This window comes from Salvia hispanica, chromosome 1 (assembly GCF_029641045.1).
Source record: "Salvia hispanica isolate PSC_SH4W2 chromosome 1, Shi_PSC_v1, whole genome shotgun sequence".
NCBI classification, from domain to species: domain Eukaryota; kingdom Viridiplantae; phylum Streptophyta; class Magnoliopsida; order Lamiales; family Lamiaceae; genus Salvia; species Salvia hispanica.
The window spans coordinates 42,371,613-42,391,735 of NC_142692.1; the positions used below are offsets into that span (position 1 = coordinate 42,371,613).

Here is a 20,123-nt window from a genome sequence, read left to right on the forward strand (position 1 = left end):
AACCGCCGGTTTCTCGCCGAAAACCGGCGGTTTGGGCGGTAAACCGCCGGTTCCACTAACAAAAACCGCCGGTTTCGCTGCCATTCTGCACACCTACGCCTGCAACCCTAGCCTGTACGCCTGAAAAGCTGCCGGAACCGCCGGCTAAAGCTGTCGGAACCGGCGGTTTGGTAAACGGTTTCTGACAGAAACCGGCGGTTTCTGCGCCCTACACCTGCATCCCTATACCCCAAACCCTGAAAAGCTGCCGGAACCGCCGGTTTTCGGCGGTTACGGTTCTTGTTTTATCGTGAACCTGAATCGGCCCGCCTAAACCGCCGACTCCTATTCGGTTCCGAACCGCCACCGCGGTTCCGGTTCACGGTTCCGAACCGCCGGTGACGGTTCCGGGCCGGTTCGGTTTGGTGACGTCTACTACCGGGTATGGATTTGACATGCGTATTTTGGAGTCCCCGGCTCGAACAACGACGTCAACGTGCTCAACAATTCCGACCTCTTCAGCGAAGTTCTGAATGGTAAAGCGTCGGCCATCAACTTCATCGCTAACAATCGCCAGTATAAAATGGGGTCCTATCTTGCCGACGGCATCTATCCGAAGTGGCCAACCTTCGTGAAGACGTTCAACAGGCCTGCGAATTAAAAACAGTCTCTTTTTGCGCAGAAGCAAGAGGCTGCTCGCAAGGATGTGGAGAGAGCGTTCGGGGTTCTCCAAGCTCGATTTAACATTATCAAAGCCCCGGCTCATACGTGGTTTATGGATAATATGGTCGACATCATGTATACGTTCATAATCTTGCACAGCATGATTGTCGCCGACGAAGGACCTGAGGCGGGAAATTGGTTCGACCCTGAAACCCCGGGAAGCTCAACCGCAAGTAGTCCGCCTTGAAGGGGAGTGCATCCGTCTTTGCAAGAAAGGTTGTCTATTCGGGCAAGGACACGTGATTCTACTGCCCACGCCCAACTCCAGGAGGATCTAGTAGAGCACATTTAGGCAAAATTTGGCAACCGTTAGATGATCGTCACTAGAGAACTCCTTCTTCTGCTTCTTTGCGTCCATTTTCTTATCAAATGCCCATACATTAATATAAGTGTAAAGGCGTATTATAGTAGTGCCACTTATTAGTGAAATTTAATTCATGAAAATGTGATCTATATTCTCTGACATGGCATTACACGCCCTAATAAGGCTTAATTATGGTACAATCTGTTTGACAAAAAAATTATGGATGAATAAAAAAATTATGAATAAACCCCGAAAAAGAATATAGTTCATAATGAAAATGTAAACAAAAATAGAATATAAAAAATAATGATCTTAATTCAGAATGAGTATACTTAGAATAAATAATGAATGATAAACTCAAAAATAGACTAAAAACAAATATTTTTATTTTAGAATTGAGTAGTCTTAGAATAAAATATACTCCAGTATTCTTAATTGTAATTAGTTTTTTTTTTTTGGTTGCTATAGCATAATACTCCAAGTATTTGATATGTGAATTGATATTTTTATTTGTAAATTTACCTATAGAAGGAATTGGTATTAAAAATTGGATGTGAAATTAATCTTGTAAGATTGTATTGATGAACATTGTCTCGATTTAGAATTTGAGTATTCACTACAACAAAAATAACATCTAAAGACACTTTTTTATTAAGTTAGGGACGCTAATTTATGTTGTTAAATATATCACCGACGCTTTAAAAATCGTCCTTAGTGGTGGTGTGCCAAAACAAGATAAGGACGAAAAATGTAAGCGTCGGTGAAATAATTTTGAGACGCTTTTTAAAAAGCGTCCTTAAAAAATCAACTTAGAGACACTATTAAAAAGTGTCCCTAAATACAAATTAGAGACACTTTTAAGAAAAGCGTCCCTAAATTCTAATTTTAACACTACTCTAAGATGATATTCCAATCTAAGGTGATATCCCTAAATTAGTACTCCCTAACGCGACCCTAGTTGTCGACAAATGAATAGGTTTTTGCTAACGAGAGAGAGAAAAACAGTTGGGAAAAAATATTGAACAGATTATCTCAGTCACATTTTTGTTCTAGTTGGTAGTGAAAGCTAAAATAATGAATTACAATTTCTTACATGTAAATATGTAATCAATGTCATGTACTTAGTCGTAGCAGTTCAAATAAGATTACAACAATCTATTTGTCTTCTGATTCAATATAACCAGCAACTCCACTGCAAAACAAAAACAGAGGATGATCAATTAACACAATATAGAAAAGCAAAGGGTTTAAAGTGTAAAGGTGCTTCTGATCTATGTTAAATCCTTAACATGGCTAAATGAATGACTATAATTGATCCTATAGTTTTTGAAGAAAAATAGAAGCCACTGGAAATTACATGAAATCCAGAGGTCACAAGATCGCCATGCAGCAAATAGAAGCATACCAAGTATAGCTGAAAAAAAAACAACACTCCAATACTTTTGCCAATGCAAAGCATCCATCCAACAACCGACTTTTCTTCCGTGCTTCCAAAAACTCAGCCAACATATAATTTTTCAAATCACAAGGCAATTTCAGATAAAACATATAGTAGTACTATATCAGGAACTTTTATTTCAATAAACTATTTAAACTGAAAAAAAAATGCTCACCTGATTGGTAGAAAATTCAACAATGTGTTGAGCTGAAGGTTTCACAATAATCTCATTCACACTATCAGCTGCTTCAAAGTCTCCTTTGCTTAGTCCACCATATTGTGATGGAGTTTCCTCAACAAAAATACATCTGTTCCCACTTCCCACAAAGCTCTCATATTCAATTTTTAATAATAACTACTCATATATATGCAAAAAAAAATTTAACAGTTCATGAAAAATCAATGTAATGTCAAATAATTCATACCTCTCAACGATCTCCATCACCATCATTGCCATATTGTGTTGTGAGCTAGCACATCATCTGCACGTGCGAAGATGTGATCCCAGTTACTAAATAATCAACCTATAAAATGCAGGTTGTTTTAGCCTAAATAAATATAAAACAACCTAAATAAATATCCAAACATGTATAATCATGATCTAAAATGTACCCCAAGAATGAAACCATTGGGTATTTTCCAGAAATGAAGAAGATCTGAAGTAGTAGTATGTTTTTCTTGTACCACTAGCACTTGTATGGAACGAGACAGTAAATTTCTTCACATTGATCAAAGGATTAGTATGAAGTACTTAACACACAGATACTAGTAGACATATTCAAACATGTATAATCAAGAGCACTAAAAATGTACCTCAAGAATTAAACCAGTGGGTATTTTCCAAAGATGAAGAAGATCTAGAGTAGTATGTTTTTCTTGTACCACTGAGGCAGTAAATTTTGCATCAAGAGAATAGCAGGGGAAACTCATAACAGGAAAATAAAAATTGCGTATGAAAGTGATAAGGAATAGATCAAGTTTCTCATGGGAAAAAGATGGTGCAATTGAAATATTTTTTTGCAGAACTGAGGCATGTGCACATAATAGAGAACTAATGTAAGAATTGTGACCTATTTAGTTCAAATATAAGATGATTGTAGCAAATATATATTTACCTCATCTTTATGATTGATTACAAAGGAGCCAACTTCAACATAATGACTAGCATTAGAAGAAAGCAAGAAAGGTCCATCCGGAATCCAGTATGTCATTATCAGATAACCTTTCTTCGCTTGATGAGATGGATACCTAGTCAAAGTACAATCTCACACATGATCAAAATAATAGCAACAACACATAAAAAATTCTTACTTTTTGATCCTGCATCATTTGAATATCAATCAAAATATGTAAAGTACTATCTGCAAATGCTAATCCATAACAATATAGTCCATCTATTTATAATTCAGCTAACCATGATAGCCAATAATTACAAAATATATTTAACTAACTAGGATAGACTGTGTATGAATTTCATCAACTATGACATGAACTGTTACCATTTCAATAGAGAATAGTATAGAAAAGACAAAGGAAGATGAGGATTTGATACATACATGCCAATTTTATTTTGCATTTCATGAAAGGAACATAACGATCTACTATACAACATAAGCATTTTAGGTCAGTCATTTACACAAACAATTGTTGTGCAATCAATTTAACTACTCCACAAAAGAATAATTTCAAAATGCAGAATGCAATAAATTCAAAATATACAATTTTAAAATGAAAAGTGTTAACATTGCAATCAACAACAACAATTTAGCAATCAAAATTTACCTGAAGAATGTGGACGGGATGAAATAGAGAAGTTGGAAGTGCATACGTAGTGAAGCGATGATGTGAAATCGCGGATGTACGCCTTCGATTTGATTAGGGGATGTGCAATGAGCAATTGCTTGGAGAACGAGCGGTCCGATCACCGTGATGTTTGATTCCAGAGCTTCTCCGGCGATCATCATCAGATTTACGCTCAGCTTGAGCGATCGTTAACGGCAGCGGCGGAACGGCGGCGACATGCGGCTGAAATGCGACGGCAAAGCTAGGGCTGCGACATTGAGGTTGTGTGGAGGAAGGGAGAGAAGTGATGGTTAATTAGAGAGGGTTAATTAGATCGTAGAGGGAGTGGGAGAACTTTAATGTGCCTCTAATCAATCTAATTAAGGACACTTCTATAATGTGTCTCCAATGCTTTCTTGAGTTAAGGACGCTTTTATCTGCGTCTTAAATTTTAGCAATTCTTGGAAAAATTACAACGCAAGGAATTGCGTCCTAAAATCTGCGTCCTTATTGATTGAATTTATTGTAGTGATTCTAATTGATACTATTTGATTCGATTGAAAATTATGAATTAAGTTTAGAATTTTTATTATTAGTAACATTAGATTTCTTAAATAATTTTAGATTAACTTGAACAAATGAATTGATTTTAGGCTTGTTTTAACTTTCATTTTATCTTACGCTCAATTAAATAACCTTGTCGAAATTTAGGTTCAATTCTTAGATGAGAAAAAATTCAATAATTAATCTATCTATTTTCTGATATTTGAATTGAACTACCTTTAAATTATAATTAAATCTCATTATAAAATTTTACTAAATTAAATAGGTGGATAAGAATAATTCAATGGTTAATCTATCTGTTTAGTAAAATTATATCTTAATCACATTCAAAATGTTACTTTATCAACAAGTTCGGCGAGAATAATTTCATAATTGATATTTTTATTTTCTTAGATTAAAAATTAACAACATTCAAATTTTATTTAATTGATTTTAGGATATTTTAAACTTTTATTTTATTTTATAATCATGTTGTTCCACCGAAGATGATCCAATTTTCTATTTGGTTTGTCCCACCCAAAATGACTCATTACTAAAAATAAAAATAACTTCTTCTCTACTTTATTTTCTCCACATAACATACTCCACAAAATAAAACGGCATAAAATCTTATTTCATCCAAAAAATGGATCATCTTCCTTAGGATTTAGGGAGTACTCAATTCATGAACAACCCAGTCAAATAATAAATTCAGTTCTTGGACAAGAAAAATTCAATAATTAATCCATCTTGAGTTGAACCAGAACTTATAAATTAACCGATCTTTTTTCCTACTAAACCAGTTTATGACTGGCCATAATGCGGACATATAGTTTTTCCCTTTAAAATGATAGAAACAATGCCCTTTCAACTCTATACAAAAAATGAAAAATTCAATAATGCACTCTCTCTCCGGTACTCCAAAAACATACAAGTAAAATAGTGGAGTAGTCCCTATTAATTAAAACAGTGTACATGTTAATATCATAGTAAATGAGAAGAGAACTGAGAGAGAGTGCATAATATCATAATATCATAATTGGTAATTGGTATGCAGGTTTCAGTTCTCTTTTAGAGTACTTGAGAGAGAGAGTGCATAATATCATAACAGTAGTCCCTATGTTATGCACTCTAGTCAGGTACTCCAAAAATGAAAAATTCAATAATGCATTCAATAATGAAAGGTAGTGATATAAGTACATCATCAGGTACTATAATTGAATGCATTCAGTCACTACAGACAAGTAAAATAGTGGAGTAGTCCTTATTAATTAATACAGTGTACATAACATAATATCATATTAAATGAAAAATTCATTCAACCTCATCTCTCTTCTTCCCTAGTATGGCACCAAATACAAGAGGAGTAGGAGATGAGACTTGTCCACCGCAACTTGGCATATCCGCCGGCGGCGGCAACATCTTCTCATCGGCTCGTTCCCCATCCTTAACGATGAACACCACCTTCATTCCCCAGCTCATATGCCGCTCGAAATGGCAGTGCATGAACCAAACTCCTTAAAACATATATCCAACGCAATATTATTAATTAATTAATTAATTAATTAATTACACTTGTAAAATATATCTACCTGGATTGTTGGTCTTAAATCTGATAGCGGTCCATCCGCCCCTGGGCACGGCGATGTTTTGCATCAACGGCGGGTCAACGAGATTATACTTGGGCGGATCCTTTATCGGGTCGAAATCCCCGATCCCGGACCCAACAACGTAGAAGCTGTGTCCGTGCAAATGCATGGGATGGTCAACGCTTTGGGCGAAGTTGGTCGCCTGGAACACCACTTCCACCGCGGTCCCATACTCCACAACAATAACAGCTTTTCTGAACTCGGACGCGGACTCATTCTTTGGCACGCTAACTTCAGTGTAGTTGAAAGCTCGAGCCGGATACTCCGGGAATCCAGTCTCGTAAACCCCCCGGATCCCTCTGTAGTACGCCTCCAGCACGTTCATGTCCGTGGGCAGCAGCGTCGTAATATTGTTCATGCTCGCCATCAGCCTAGTCGTCCCCACGCACGAACTTTTCGTGCATGGGGACAGATTGATTGACAGGGTGAAGAACAGTCTCTTCTCCACCCTGTCAGGAACACTTGTAGCAACAGTACGACTTCTGAGCATGCTAGTGAAATGATAGGACGCAGCTGTGTCATCGTACTCGGGAAAAGTCGGAAGCAGAGGCGGAGACGGGGTGTAGATCCCGACGTACTGGATGATCCCAGTGGTCGGGATCCTCATGTATTTGCCCCCTTCCATGGTCGCGGTGGTCAAGTATATCCGCGCACCCATGTAATAATGGTCGGGTGGCTGGTTGGCTTCTAGAAGCAAATCAATGGTTTGGCCCGGGGATATCGCCACGTAATCCGTCTGCAACGGCTTCGTGTAGGCGCCGTCAGTGCCGACGACGGTGAAGGTGTGGTTGGTGATTTGGAAGAACATGATGTAGTCCATCACCGCGTTAATTACTCGGAGCAAGTATGTCTTTCCAAACTCCACACTCAATTTGTATGTATCTGCCCACGTTATAATTTTTTTTTAATGTAATTTTCATGATTTCATTAAATAATAATACTATTGACAAAATCCACCGTGTGTTGAGCATGGATACAAGTCTCCGGGTTGGCCATTGATGAGGAAAGCATCGGAAACTGCAGGATTTCCTCCACCACCTAGAAAATCCTCCATCACTTTTTGCATATCACCTTTCCACCACTCTCCTGCAATAGTTTTAGTGAAAGTGTTTACAAATGAAACGTGACAATAAAAAGAGAACTGGAATAAAAAGAGAACTAAAACCATGTACCAATTAATATGGGAACATGAGCATGGGGCTTAGGGAAAGGGTACGATTCCCTCTTCGGCGGTAGAATTACGATAGCGCCATACACAGAATTGCGAGACCAGTCGCTGTGAGCGTGCCACCAGAGAGTGCCCTCCTCGTCGGAGAGGATCACCCGTTGCCTAAACCTTTTGCCGGGTTGAATTGGGCACTGTGTCACGTAGTTTGTCCCATCCGACCATGGATTTCTCGGCATTTTTACCCCATGCCTATATATAATCACCATAGATCAATAATGATAGTATTACATTTTATGTGTGAATTAGTGTTGCAAATATTTATACCAGTGGATGGTTATATTTTGGTCGGCACGATTGACAGTATCGACTACGACCAAATCACCCCTTCTCGCATATATGGTCGGCCCCGGGGACTGTCCATTTATCGTAAGCATGGTCTTGTTGCTGCATAGTTTAGTGTGTAACGAATTTACCAACTGCAGAAATGTAATTACAATTTACAAGTTACTATATTGTTAGCATTTCAAAGAAAACAAAATAGTGAAGTATGAAAGCAAAAGAAGTATACCTCAAACTTGTAGCTACGAACTATAGCATGGACCAATGTTACTTCATTGAGCAGAATCATTGGAGCTAAGAAGCAAAGCATGAAAACCTTGGCAGCTGAAAACATTTTCCCTTTTTACTTTCTTGCGGTTTGCAGATTGTAAATATGTTCACAATTTATAACGCTGATTTCTCTTAAACATGTGGTCTAGTTTTTTTTTGTTTATTTAAAAAGGGAAAAATGATGGAAGTATATGGAACTATCGACACACTACTTGGTGGAAATTCGTTCTAGTTTAAATTGAAGAATTATTAGAAAGTTACTCCCTTGTCCCACTTAAGATTAAGATGACACGTTTTCCTTTTTAGTTTGTCCCAACTAAGATGACACATTTCCTTTTTTGGTAACTTTCTCTCTCCAATTAATACACCTAACCACTTTTTCTCACTCCTATTTAAATATTCATCTTTCTCTCTCCGTCCCTAAAAATTTGTCATCTTTCACTTTTAGTAGTACATTCCAATAACTCATTCTCTTTCACATTTATTTTAAAACAAATATATAAAATTAGGACCCACATGCCACTAACTTTTTCAACCCACTTTCTATTATACTCCCTCCGTCCGCCATTAGGAGTCTCATTCCTTGGCGGCACGGGTTTTAAGAAATGTTAAGAAAAGTTGGTGGAAAAAAGTTAGTGGAATAGGGGTCCCACTTGTATATATTATTTTTAAATAAAATGTGAGTGGAATGAGTTAGGTGAATGTGGGACCCTATTACCATTTATGGAAAAAGTGAACCGGGACTCCTATTCGCGGACGGACTAAAATGGAAAAACAGGACTCCTATTCGCGGACGGAGGAAGTATTTCTTAAAACTCGTGCAGGATCAAAATGGTGTCAAATTTTAAGGAACGGAGGGAGTACTAATTTTAACACAACACACAGACATTGATATGATAAACAACAAAAATACTACTGGAAAATGAGCAATCGAAGTAGAATACTGAACTAAGAATACACATGAAGAAGAGAAGGAAAACAATATGATCAGGAAAAGAATAAATAAATAAAATAAAACACAAATACACTTCCTAAAATTAAAAGGCCATTATCTAAAACGGCAACAACAAATGTTGACCTACTGAAACTAACGAAGACTCCTACCTTGAATTAAGTTCCAAAAATTGAATCTATCTCTAAGACTTTACTGCACTATAATAATAAAAAAAAACTATTAAGGACAATTTTAATGCAATTAAATACGTTAGTTTGCCCTTATAAGTTAGTGAAATATGAGATTCAATGCTAAAAATGGTAAAATTAAAAAAGTAACACAATTTTAGAGATAGACGAAAATATTTCAGAGACCGAGGATCATAATTTATATTGTGGGATGCACCAAATTTGACCAAACAATATTTGTTACAGTCCGATAAGTGGAATAATAGTGGTTCCAACTTCCATATTAATTATACTACTAGTATTTTGCACGAGACCATCATTTTTTAATGTCGATACGTCAAAATCCAAATAGTACTACTACACCCTAAATTTTCTTCAGTGTTCCTCTAAACCCATCATTATTCATTACTTTGTGTTTTTTTGAATTTTACTACTTCATTAACAAAGGAAGAAAACAACATCAAATCTAGATCCCCATTCTCTAATTTTATATCTGAATTTAGTATGTCTACTATACGGAGTAGTATATTTACATTTTTAGTGTTCAAATCGGAACAAAAAATTGTCTGCTTAGTGTTCAAATCGGAATGAAAAATTGTCCTCAAGTGTGTTCCCATAATTTACGAACAAAGTCTAATTTTTAACATCGTACTATTTAGCTTGACAAACACGACTGATTGTTCAACATGACAACCAATTTACGGCGCTCCAATATATTCTAGCTAGTACTCCCTCCGTCCCGCCTAAGATGACACATTGCTTAGCCGGCACGGGATTTTATGAGTTATTGGTTAAAGTGTTTAATTGGAGAGAGAGAAGATGGTTGTAGGTATTAAAGTAGAGAGATAAAAATAGATGAATATTTTAATAGGAGTGAGAAAAAGTGGTTGAGTGTATTAATTAGATAGAGAAAGTTACCAAAAAAGAAAATGTGTCATCTTAGTTGAGACAAACTAAAAAGAAAAACATGTCATCTTAAGCGGGACAGAGGGGATATATCATATTTATTTTTTATAATAGATTTCAAATTATATTAATTTATTATCACTCACATTTAATAAAAAATTAATGTATATACAAACATACATTAATTCCACTGTCTTTTTGCAGCACACCTTCTATGACATTATCTTAAAATTTGTGTCGAAATAATGGCATAGTAGTAGTTGCACTAGTAGCAATATCAAAACCATTCTAGGAAAAAGATTATTGAAACCTCATCCTTCCGAGTACTACTCCTCCCTCCATCCCACTCAAGATGGCCATATTTTTGAGTGACACAAGATTTATAAAGTGTTAGGTGGAATAAAATAGAGAAAAAAATGTAGTAATTGAATATTTTAATGAGAAGAGAAGACAGATAAGGTTATTTCCAAAATTAGAAAATGATCATCTTGAATAGGACGAAGGGATAGATTAACAACAGAAGCGGACCTATATGGTGCCTTGGGGGTCCCATGAAACCCCCCAACTATTTTATCTTTCATTATATATATATATTAGGTTCGCAGTTAGTACATGTGTGTTGGATAGCGCAGGCGGTCTTCACCCCAGCCTTCCATCATATATATCCGAGTTCTAATCCTGTAGGAAATGTAATTTTGTTCAAATTATTCTTTATTTTTAATGGACAAGCTACATTTTTTCTTTTTCTCTCTTTTCTAATGGACAAGCTCGTTCACAATTCTTCTTTCTTTTCTAATGGACAAGCTACATTTTTTCTTTTTTCTTTCTTTTCTAGTGGACAAGCTCGTTCACAATTCTTCTTTCTTTTCTAATGGACAAGCTACATTTACTTTCTTTTTTTTTTTTGTGTGAGAACACTTCCTATTTTGCTATCTTTTTGTTTTTATTTTTTTAATTTTATTAACAATTTCCATTTTCAATTCTCATTTCTTTCTTTTTTTAAAATTTTTTTGCTAACAGTTTCTATTTTTTCAACTATTTTAAAAGATCATATATATCATTACTAATTGTCATCAACATTTTATTATTTGTTAATTACTATAATCTATACATGTCTCAACTTTCTAATCATTCATGCCATCACTACTTGCAGTGAAATTAATATTAAGAAATATTTTGTATTCCTTCCGTCTCGTATAATTTGGATCACTTTGACCGGGCACGAGTTTTAAAAATTGTACTCCCTCCGTCCCAAGGTATTAGACCAACTTTCCTTTTTTAGCAAAAAGCATCTATCTTATTTTATTCTCCATCTACTTTTTTCTCTCTTCTCTCCCCTACTTTTTTCCTCTCTCATACTTTACTATCTCCACTTTAACTATTTAAATATCAATTCCTTAAATCATGTGCCCAAAAGAAGTCAGTCTAATACTCTGGGACGGAGGGAGTAATAAAAAGTGGATTGAAAAAGTTAATAGAATGTGAATTCTACCTTTATATATTAGTTTTATAATAAAATAGAGTACAAATGAATTAGTAATTTGGACCCTGGAATCAAAATTCTGTGTCACCACTGGTTAACAATAAAGCAGCTTCTATAAAGAGAAAAGACAAGATGTGAAAGAGAAACGACAAGTAATTTGGACCCTGGAATCAAAATTCTGTGTCACCACTGGTTAACAATAAAGCAGCTTCTATAAAGAGAAAAGACAAGATGTGAAAGAGAAACGACAAGGAGGTTTACTCTTAAATAATGTGTCCTGTGAATTTAATGGAGCGACAACTGTAAATCAGCCCACTACTGGTTCATACGTCAAAATCCAAATAAAAAGAGGGGCCTTCCGTCAAAGCCATGTGATGAATGTTTGAATTATAGTCCCTACCTAGCGGCCTACCTCTGTATTTTTCAAAATGTCCTATGCCACTCAAAATATCTACTCCATCCGGATGCTCAAATTATATCAACTCCGTCAAATAGAGATTTTATTAAGATGCTCAAATATTCACCAACGGATGAGATTCATTCCCAAAGTCCAAATTTCTGGAGATAAATGCCAATGTAGATAGATGAAAGCCTCATATGATCCCTCAATGCTCAGAACACAATTTTTGCCTTAGGATCGATCACCAAAAAGGAGAAAATATCTATACCATACAAATATAACAATGAAGATAAACTTTACACTGATATGTCACCGATTCAATGATTTCACGACCCTTACATATCTACAAGTTAAAAACACCAAACTTTGAAATCAAAGATTACATCTTTAGAAATAACACAAAATGGAAAAATGATCAAATTTGGCAGCAAGTGAGGGAGGGGGGAGGAGATCTCTCAGTAAATATACCGAGGAGGCCAGTTTCGAATTTAATTACTTGGGCTGAAAATCAGAGGAAGTCTTAGCCCAGTTTCGAAATTAGAGTTTATTTTGGAGGAAATTTAATAGTATTAAATTTTAGCCATTAAGGTTCCATTAATTTTTTTTATGGTTTCTTCTAATGGTGTAGCTAAGCTAAAATATCTGATCTTATGATTTATTGCTTAAGGGTAAATTACGAAGCAAAGTAGGGAGTTCCAATTCTATTGAAGCCGAGAATAGTGGAAGAAGAAGCATTAAATAATGTATGAGTTTTAGAAATTCTTTAAAGATAGGTGAAATAAGAAAAGAGAAATTAACTAGGAGGCATGCATTCCTATTAAAATTTAAAAATTTCTTGAAATTTGATTAGTATTTTATTATTAAATTGTGATGTTTTCAAAAGGTTAGCTTCGCAAGTAAAGTCGGAACAAAAGATTAAAGTTAAGGAAACTAAACGATCAAGGTTAGCTTTCTTATACTAAAAATACAAATTATATTTTATGAAAACTCGAACACATGTTCGTGATTTTTGAAGATGTTGGGGTATTCAATCATTTGGCATACCTCAGTGATAGTATTCAATGACGGATCCAGAAAATCGAACTCGTGGGGTCGAAAAATAATTAATACTACCTCTGTTCCTGAAAATTTGATACTGTTTACTATTTCAGTTCGTCCCTGAAAATTTGATACACTTCACTTTTACTATTTTTGGTAGTGGACCCCATATTCCACTAACTCATTCTTACTCACATTTTATTATAAAACTAATACTTTAAAAGTAGGACCCACATCCCACCAACCTTTTCAACTCACTTTCCATTACATTTCTTAAAACCCGTGCCGGGTCAAAGTGTAGCAAATTTTGGGGGACGGAGGTAGTAATACATAATATAATATTTAAATAATTATTATATATATTAATAAAATTAAAATATTGCATTATTTTTGTTAAGCATGGTAATTAAATAATGCTAGTATCCATATTTTTGAAAATATGAAAAAAAACACATCATACAATAATTTAATTTTATTTGTAATTTTACGAATATTATTGTTGTGTAACTACAAAAAAAATACAAGTCAAATTAAATCAAATTATTGAATCATACTAAATGACAATTATTTTTAATATTTTACACATTTTCAATTTACTTGGACTATTAATAAAACATTAATTAAATCAAACAAACTGCAAACACATATTAAAAGTACTTCGGAGTAGTACTATTTAAGTTTACAATTAAAAGAAAGAAATAAAATAAATTTGTATTAAAAAATTCCCTATGTTTACTCAAACAAATTTACGGTGGTGCGCCGCTTTCTTCTTCGTCTTTTTGAACTTTTGCAATTTTCTTCTTTTTCGATTTTCTCATGAAGCTTTTTCTCTTTGGTGAGACTATTTCACCCCTCTCCTAATCTTTTTTCTTCAAATTCTCTTCCTCATTTCTCTTCGGTGGACACGAAGCAGCCGAAGCGTGGGGTCGAAACTGATGCAGTGCTGGGTCGACGGGTGATTTTGTGAGGTTCTCGGAGGTATTGACGGACCGCCAGTGGGGTCGGCCGACCCCACCCGACCCCACCTGGGTCCGTCATTTAGATTTGCAATGACGGATCCAGAAAATCGAACTCGTGGGGTCGAAAAATAATTAATACTACCTCTGTTCCTGAAAATTTGATACAGTTTACTATTTCAGTTCGTCCCTGAAAATTTGATACACTTCACTTTTACTATTTTTGGTAGTGGACCCCATATTCCACTAACTCATTCTTACTCACATTTTATTATAAAACTAATACTTTAAAAGTAGGACCCACATCCCACCAACCTTTTCAACTCACTTTCCATTACATTTCTTAAAACCCGTGCCGGGTCAAAGTGTAGCAAATTTTGGGGGACGGAGGTAGTAATACATAATATAATATTTAAATAATTATTATATATATTAATAAAATTAAAATATTGCATTATTTTTGTTAAGCATGGTAATTAAATAATGCTAGTATCCATATTTTTGAAAATATGAAAAAAAACACATCATACAATAATTTAATTTTATTTGTAATTTTACGAATATTATTGTTGTGTAACTACAAAAAAAATACAAGTCAAATTAAATCAAATTATTGAATCATACTAAATGACAATTATTTTTAATATTTTACACATTTTCAATTTACTTGGACTATTAATAAAACATTAATTAAATCAAACAAACTGCAAACACATATTAAAAGTACTTCGGAGTAGTACTATTTAAGTTTACAATTAAAAGAAAGAAATAAAATAAATTTGTATTAAAAAATTCCCTATGTTTACTCAAACAAATTTACGGTGGTGCGCCGCTTTCTTCTTCGTCTTTTTGAACTTTTGCAATTTTCTTCTTTTTCGATTTTCTCATGAAGCTTTTTCTCTTTGGTGAGACTATTTCACCCCTCTCCTAATCTTTTTTCTTCAAATTCTCTTCCTCATTTCTCTTCGGTGGACACGAAGCAGCCGAAGCGTGGGGTCGAAACTGATGCAGTGCTGGGTCGACGGGTGATTTTGTGAGGTTCTCGGAGGTATTGACGGACCGCCAGTGGGGTCGGCCGACCCCACCCGACCCCACCTGGGTCCGTCATTTAGATTTGCAATGACGGATCCAGAAAATCGAACTCGTGGGGTCGAAAAATAATTAATACTACCTCTGTTCCTGAAAATTTGATACAGTTTACTATTTCAGTTCGTCCCTGAAAATTTGATACACTTCACTTTTACTATTTTTGGTAGTGGACCCCATATTCCACTAACTCATTCTTACTCACATTTTATTATAAAACTAATACTTTAAAAGTAGGACCCACATCCCACCAACCTTTTCAACTCACTTTCCATTACATTTCTTAAAACCCGTGCCGGGTCAAAGTGTAGCAAATTTTGGGGGACGGAGGTAGTAATACATAATATAATATTTAAATAATTATTATATATATTAATAAAATTAAAATATTGCATTATTTTTGTTAAGCATGGTAATTAAATAATGCTAGTATCCATATTTTTGAAAATATGAAAAAAAACACATCATACAATAATTTAATTTTATTTGTAATTTTACGAATATTATTGTTGTGTAACTACAAAAAAAATACAAGTCAAATTAAATCAAATTATTGAATCATACTAAATGACAATTATTTTTAATATTTTACACATTTTCAATTTACTTGGACTATTAATAAAACATTAATTAAATCAAACAAACTGCAAACACATATTAAAAGTACTTCGGAGTAGTACTATTTAAGTTTACAATTAAAAGAAAGAAATAAAATAAATTTGTATTAAAAAATTCCCTATGTTTACTCAAACAAATTTACGGTGGTGCGCCGCTTTCTTCTTCGTCTTTTTGAACTTTTGCAATTTTCTTCTTTTTCGATTTTCTCATGAAGCTTTTTCTCTTTGGTGAGACTATTTCACCCCTCTCCTAATCTTTTTTCTTCAAATTCTCTTCCTCATTTCTCTTCGGTGGACACGAAGCAGCCGAAGCGTGGGGTCGAAACTGATGCAGTGCTGGGTCGACGGGTGATTTTGTGAGGTTCTCGGAGGTATTGACGGACCGCCAGTGGGGTCGGCCGACCCCACCCGACCCCACCTGGGTCCGTCATTTAGATTTGTCAGACTCAGAGATCTAAGATAAGCTATGGATTGTAAGATTAGGTCCACCTGTCCTTCACCACCTTGTTAGCAAGAGGCATAAAATTACGATTTGTGAAAATAATATAGTACTCCAATTGAGAATAATCATATGATTCTAGATCTAACCATATGAGTAGGTGCATAATCATATAGTATAATTCAAGATTAATGAATAATAATAATAAATCGTGATTCTTGTGCTTGTCACTAGAAATCTGTTCAGATTTTTTCTCACTACAACATTTCGTTGACTTATTAATACTGCGGCTAATTAATTACTATAATCACGTTTCATATTCAAATTTACAATCACAGTTGCCTACGTGAGCACTTCTATTAAAAACATTATTTTATTATTAAAACATGATATTTTATTTTTTTAACAATAATTTCGTGGGCCCATTGTTTCAAAATACTTATATACACATTTCAATTTATATCGTTATTTTGCGCCCATTTCAGATCTTAGCTACCCCATGAGGTTGGTGCACGCATCTACTAATTGTGAGCGTTGGGAACCCCAATAAATTATTTAATTATTTTTGCTGTACAGTTCATTTTTTTTAAAAAATTATCTATATTTTATATACTAATTTATTAAATTGATTATGCTGATAATTAATACAACTAATAAATTTCTTTGTCGCCCCGATAGTTATTTAATAATTTTGGAACTTGGTTTCACAAATCACAATCCAAAATATTAACCACTACTTTTATTTATATTTAAAACTGGCGAAATGCACGTATACATAGAAGGTGATAGTACTATAGCAACATCACCTTCAAATAATAAAATTTTATATAAAAATAATTAAAGTATTCCAAATGATTGAATTCCACCTAAACTTGGCTTAACAAAGTTATGCCAAAAAAATAGAGAAAACGAAAAGTTTCAATTACACGGACTATCCAAAATTGGGCTGGAGATAACATTTTGGGCCAATAAATGGTCTCAATTCATTCATAAAATAGTTCCTTTATCCACTATAAATAGGTCTTTAGGGTGTCCACTATACATGGCCGGGACAAGCCACAAAGTGTCGTGGCCGGGCCACCAATGCCCATGTTTCCCACTATAGTGGACATGGCCAAGCCACCAATTTTTTTTTTTTTTTTTCCATTTTGTCTATATTTTAATTCTACTACAATTAAAATTGTTAGACTACAATAATTAAATAAAATGCATAATTTAATGAAAACTAAATCGAACCAAATCTTCGTTGTATTATAGAACGGGATAAAATTATACAACGAAAATTGTTTAGGAACACGCAAACAAAAACATAAAAAAACACCGCCATCGCCGACTACTCGGTCTCATCATCCGAATCCGCCACTTCATCTTCACCCGTTGCATCGTCACCGCCAACGCCATCACCGCCGCTACTACCGCCACCGCTCTGAGGTCCCGCCGCCGCCGCCGCGGTGTCCTCCCACCCCAACAACGTCCTCAGCCTCACTATAAGGTCGTAGTACATCGTCTTGGTAGTCGGGTCGGTCGACTTCTCATACAAGGCCAGAGTGTCCTGGAGTTGCTTCATCATTTGCACCTCCAGGGTGTTGTTCAACGCCGCTCGGGCCGATCCGGGAGGGGCTGCAGACGGGCCCACAGCAGAGTGTTGGGAGGCAGCGGCGAAGGCGGATCTAGCGGTTCGGATGGGGACTGTTGACCCAGGGGCCGTGGACGCCGGGATAGTGACGGGGGGGGGGGCTCCTCCATGACCTCGTCGTTGAGATCGAAGGTCCTTGAACCGCCGCTACTACTGCTGAAGTTGCCGGCCCTGCCCCGTCTTGTACGGCTAGGCCCAGAATCAGACGCGTTCTCGCAAATGGCTCTGAATTTGGGGGAGTCCCGCAGAACGAGGAATTCTGCCCAGTAGGTAAACTTCTTGCCTACTTGCACATTGAACAACTGCAGCGACAGGGATTTGACGTCGGCTTCGTTGCGGCCACTCTCAGCAGTGCGCAGTTGGTTACCAATGAACTTCCGAAGAGCTGTAGCGATCCTGCCGAACTTCTTCCGAATCTGATCGGGTGTACGGTCGACGCTCCCCGACGGTTTGAATTCATTGTACACCACCAAGACTTTCCGCCAGAAGCATAAGTCGGTCTGATCCGTGCCAACTATGGAATCTGTCGACACCGCGTCCCATGCCCTAGCAATAGCAACGGACTCGGCGTCGGTGTACAAAAACCCTCGTCGACCACCGCCGCCGCCGCCGCCTTCCTGCCCGCCGCCGCGACCACCGCGGCCGCCGCCCTGCCCGCCGTCGCCGTCGCCGCCACCTCGCGCGGAACCTCCTCCACGCCCGCCGCCGCCGCCGCCCCTTCGCCCACCATTCCCGCCGCCACTTCGGCCGCCGCCGCCACCGCCGCTTCTTCCACTGCCTCCTCTCCCGTCTCTACACGACCGGGCGTCGGCGTCGGGGTATCAGGCGACCCCATCAATTGTTCCCATGTGAATCTATCAGATTCATCAAGCGGAGAATGACTGCTCTGAAATGGGGAGGCTTGAAATTGAGACGGGAAGTTAATTGCGTCCATGTTGGGTCGATAGTCGCCCGTCCCTGGTTGGGTACGACCCGCATATCTCTGCTGATAGGCCGAGGACTGCCCCCGGTTTTGGGGTGTTTGTAGCCACAGCGCCGGCGATGGCGGACTCCACATCTGGGATGGAGGAGGGGTGGGACTCGATCCCCAGCGTTGGTGGGGTTGAAAGCCCCCCTGTCCCGTATCTCCATAACCGGGATCGTCTCCGCCTTGCATTTCACAAAAATTCAAATTGAAGGGAATAGGGTAAATTGTGTGTGAGAGTAGAGTAAAAATAAGATATGAATTTTAGGTATAAATAGAAAAAATTTCGAAATAAAAAAAAAAAAAAAAAAAAATTCTGAAAAAGGGGGGAGCCGCGGCTCAGCCGCGGCTCGTGGCCATCACTATAGGAGGGCCGCGGCTCGCGCCCAAGCGCCACGGCCAGGCCACGATCGTGGCGCGCCCACGTCCACCCCCCCCGCCGCGGCTGCCCACCCCCCGCACTATAGTGAGCCGCGGCCCGCGGCTCTCCCGTGGCCCGGCCGCGGCTCTAGTATAGTGGACAGTCTTAGGTACTTAAATAGTCAGCACCATATATTATTATTAAAAGATACTACTATTTGTCATTTAAATCAAACTTTTATGCTAACTTTTGGTCAACTTTTGAAATTGTAATGGTAAAATTATAGGTTTTCAATTTTAAGCAAGTATTTTACAAGAGTCCAAATCGAAATAATATAGAAAAGACTAAAGTCCAATTTTGGTTCTTTACATTTGCCTTAAAAATTTTTTTAGTCTTATACATTTGTGATATTTTAGTCTCTAATATATTGTTTTGGTCCAAAATAACCATTTTTTGTTAAAATTAACAGTCAAAATATTTGATCAATTTAATAACTTAATTATAATCAAGGACTAAAGTCCAATTTTAATCCCGTACATTTTTCATAAAATTCTTTTTGGTTCTCATACATTAAGTTTGTGACCTTGTTTGGAACCAAAATGTACCAAAACAATATGTTAGGGAATCAAAAGGTCACAAACTTAATGTGCAGGATAAAAAAAAAATTTAGGACAAATATAAAGTACCAAAATTGGACTTTAGTCTATAAAAAAATTAAATAAGATGTGAAAACAAAATGAAGTTATTTGGGTTTAAGTCAAAAAACAGAATTCAAGAAACCTAATCACTAGATATAACTACACTCCAAATCGAATATATAGACTTCTCGATAATATACTCTTTTAATTAATTGGGTACGTCCATGATTTAAGCCAAAAATAGTATTGTCAAATTTGTCACGTGTGTCAAATTATTATAAA

At 36.5% G+C, this 20,123-nt stretch overlaps 1 protein-coding gene and 1 long non-coding RNA gene across 3 annotated transcripts; both read right to left on the minus strand.

Annotated features, from left to right (window-relative positions):
* Positions 1–2,011: 2,011 nt before the first annotated feature.
* On the minus strand, positions 2,012–2,746 carry LOC148933856 (uncharacterized). Of its 2 annotated transcripts, none has more exons than XR_016136158.1 (2): positions 2,620–2,746; positions 2,012–2,198 (listed from the first exon to the last, which is right to left on the minus strand). It is a non-coding gene; the product is annotated as an uncharacterized LOC148933856 (long non-coding RNA). The 2 variants fall into 2 exon arrangements; XR_016136157.1 differs by lacking the exon at positions 2,620–2,746 and adding an exon at positions 2,412–2,577.
* Positions 2,747–5,920: 3,174 nt separating this feature from the next.
* Positions 5,921–8,311, minus strand: LOC125217775 (laccase-14-like). The gene is made up of 6 exons (XM_048119309.2): positions 8,155–8,311; positions 7,911–8,062; positions 7,591–7,835; positions 7,376–7,504; positions 6,362–7,300; positions 5,921–6,286 (listed from the first exon to the last, which is right to left on the minus strand). Exons 1-6 carry the CDS (start codon positions 8,257–8,259, stop codon positions 6,084–6,086), a joined length of 1,773 nt encoding a protein of 590 aa, XP_047975266.1. The 5' UTR covers positions 8,260–8,311; the 3' UTR covers positions 5,921–6,083.
* Positions 8,312–20,123: the final 11,812 nt, after the last annotated feature.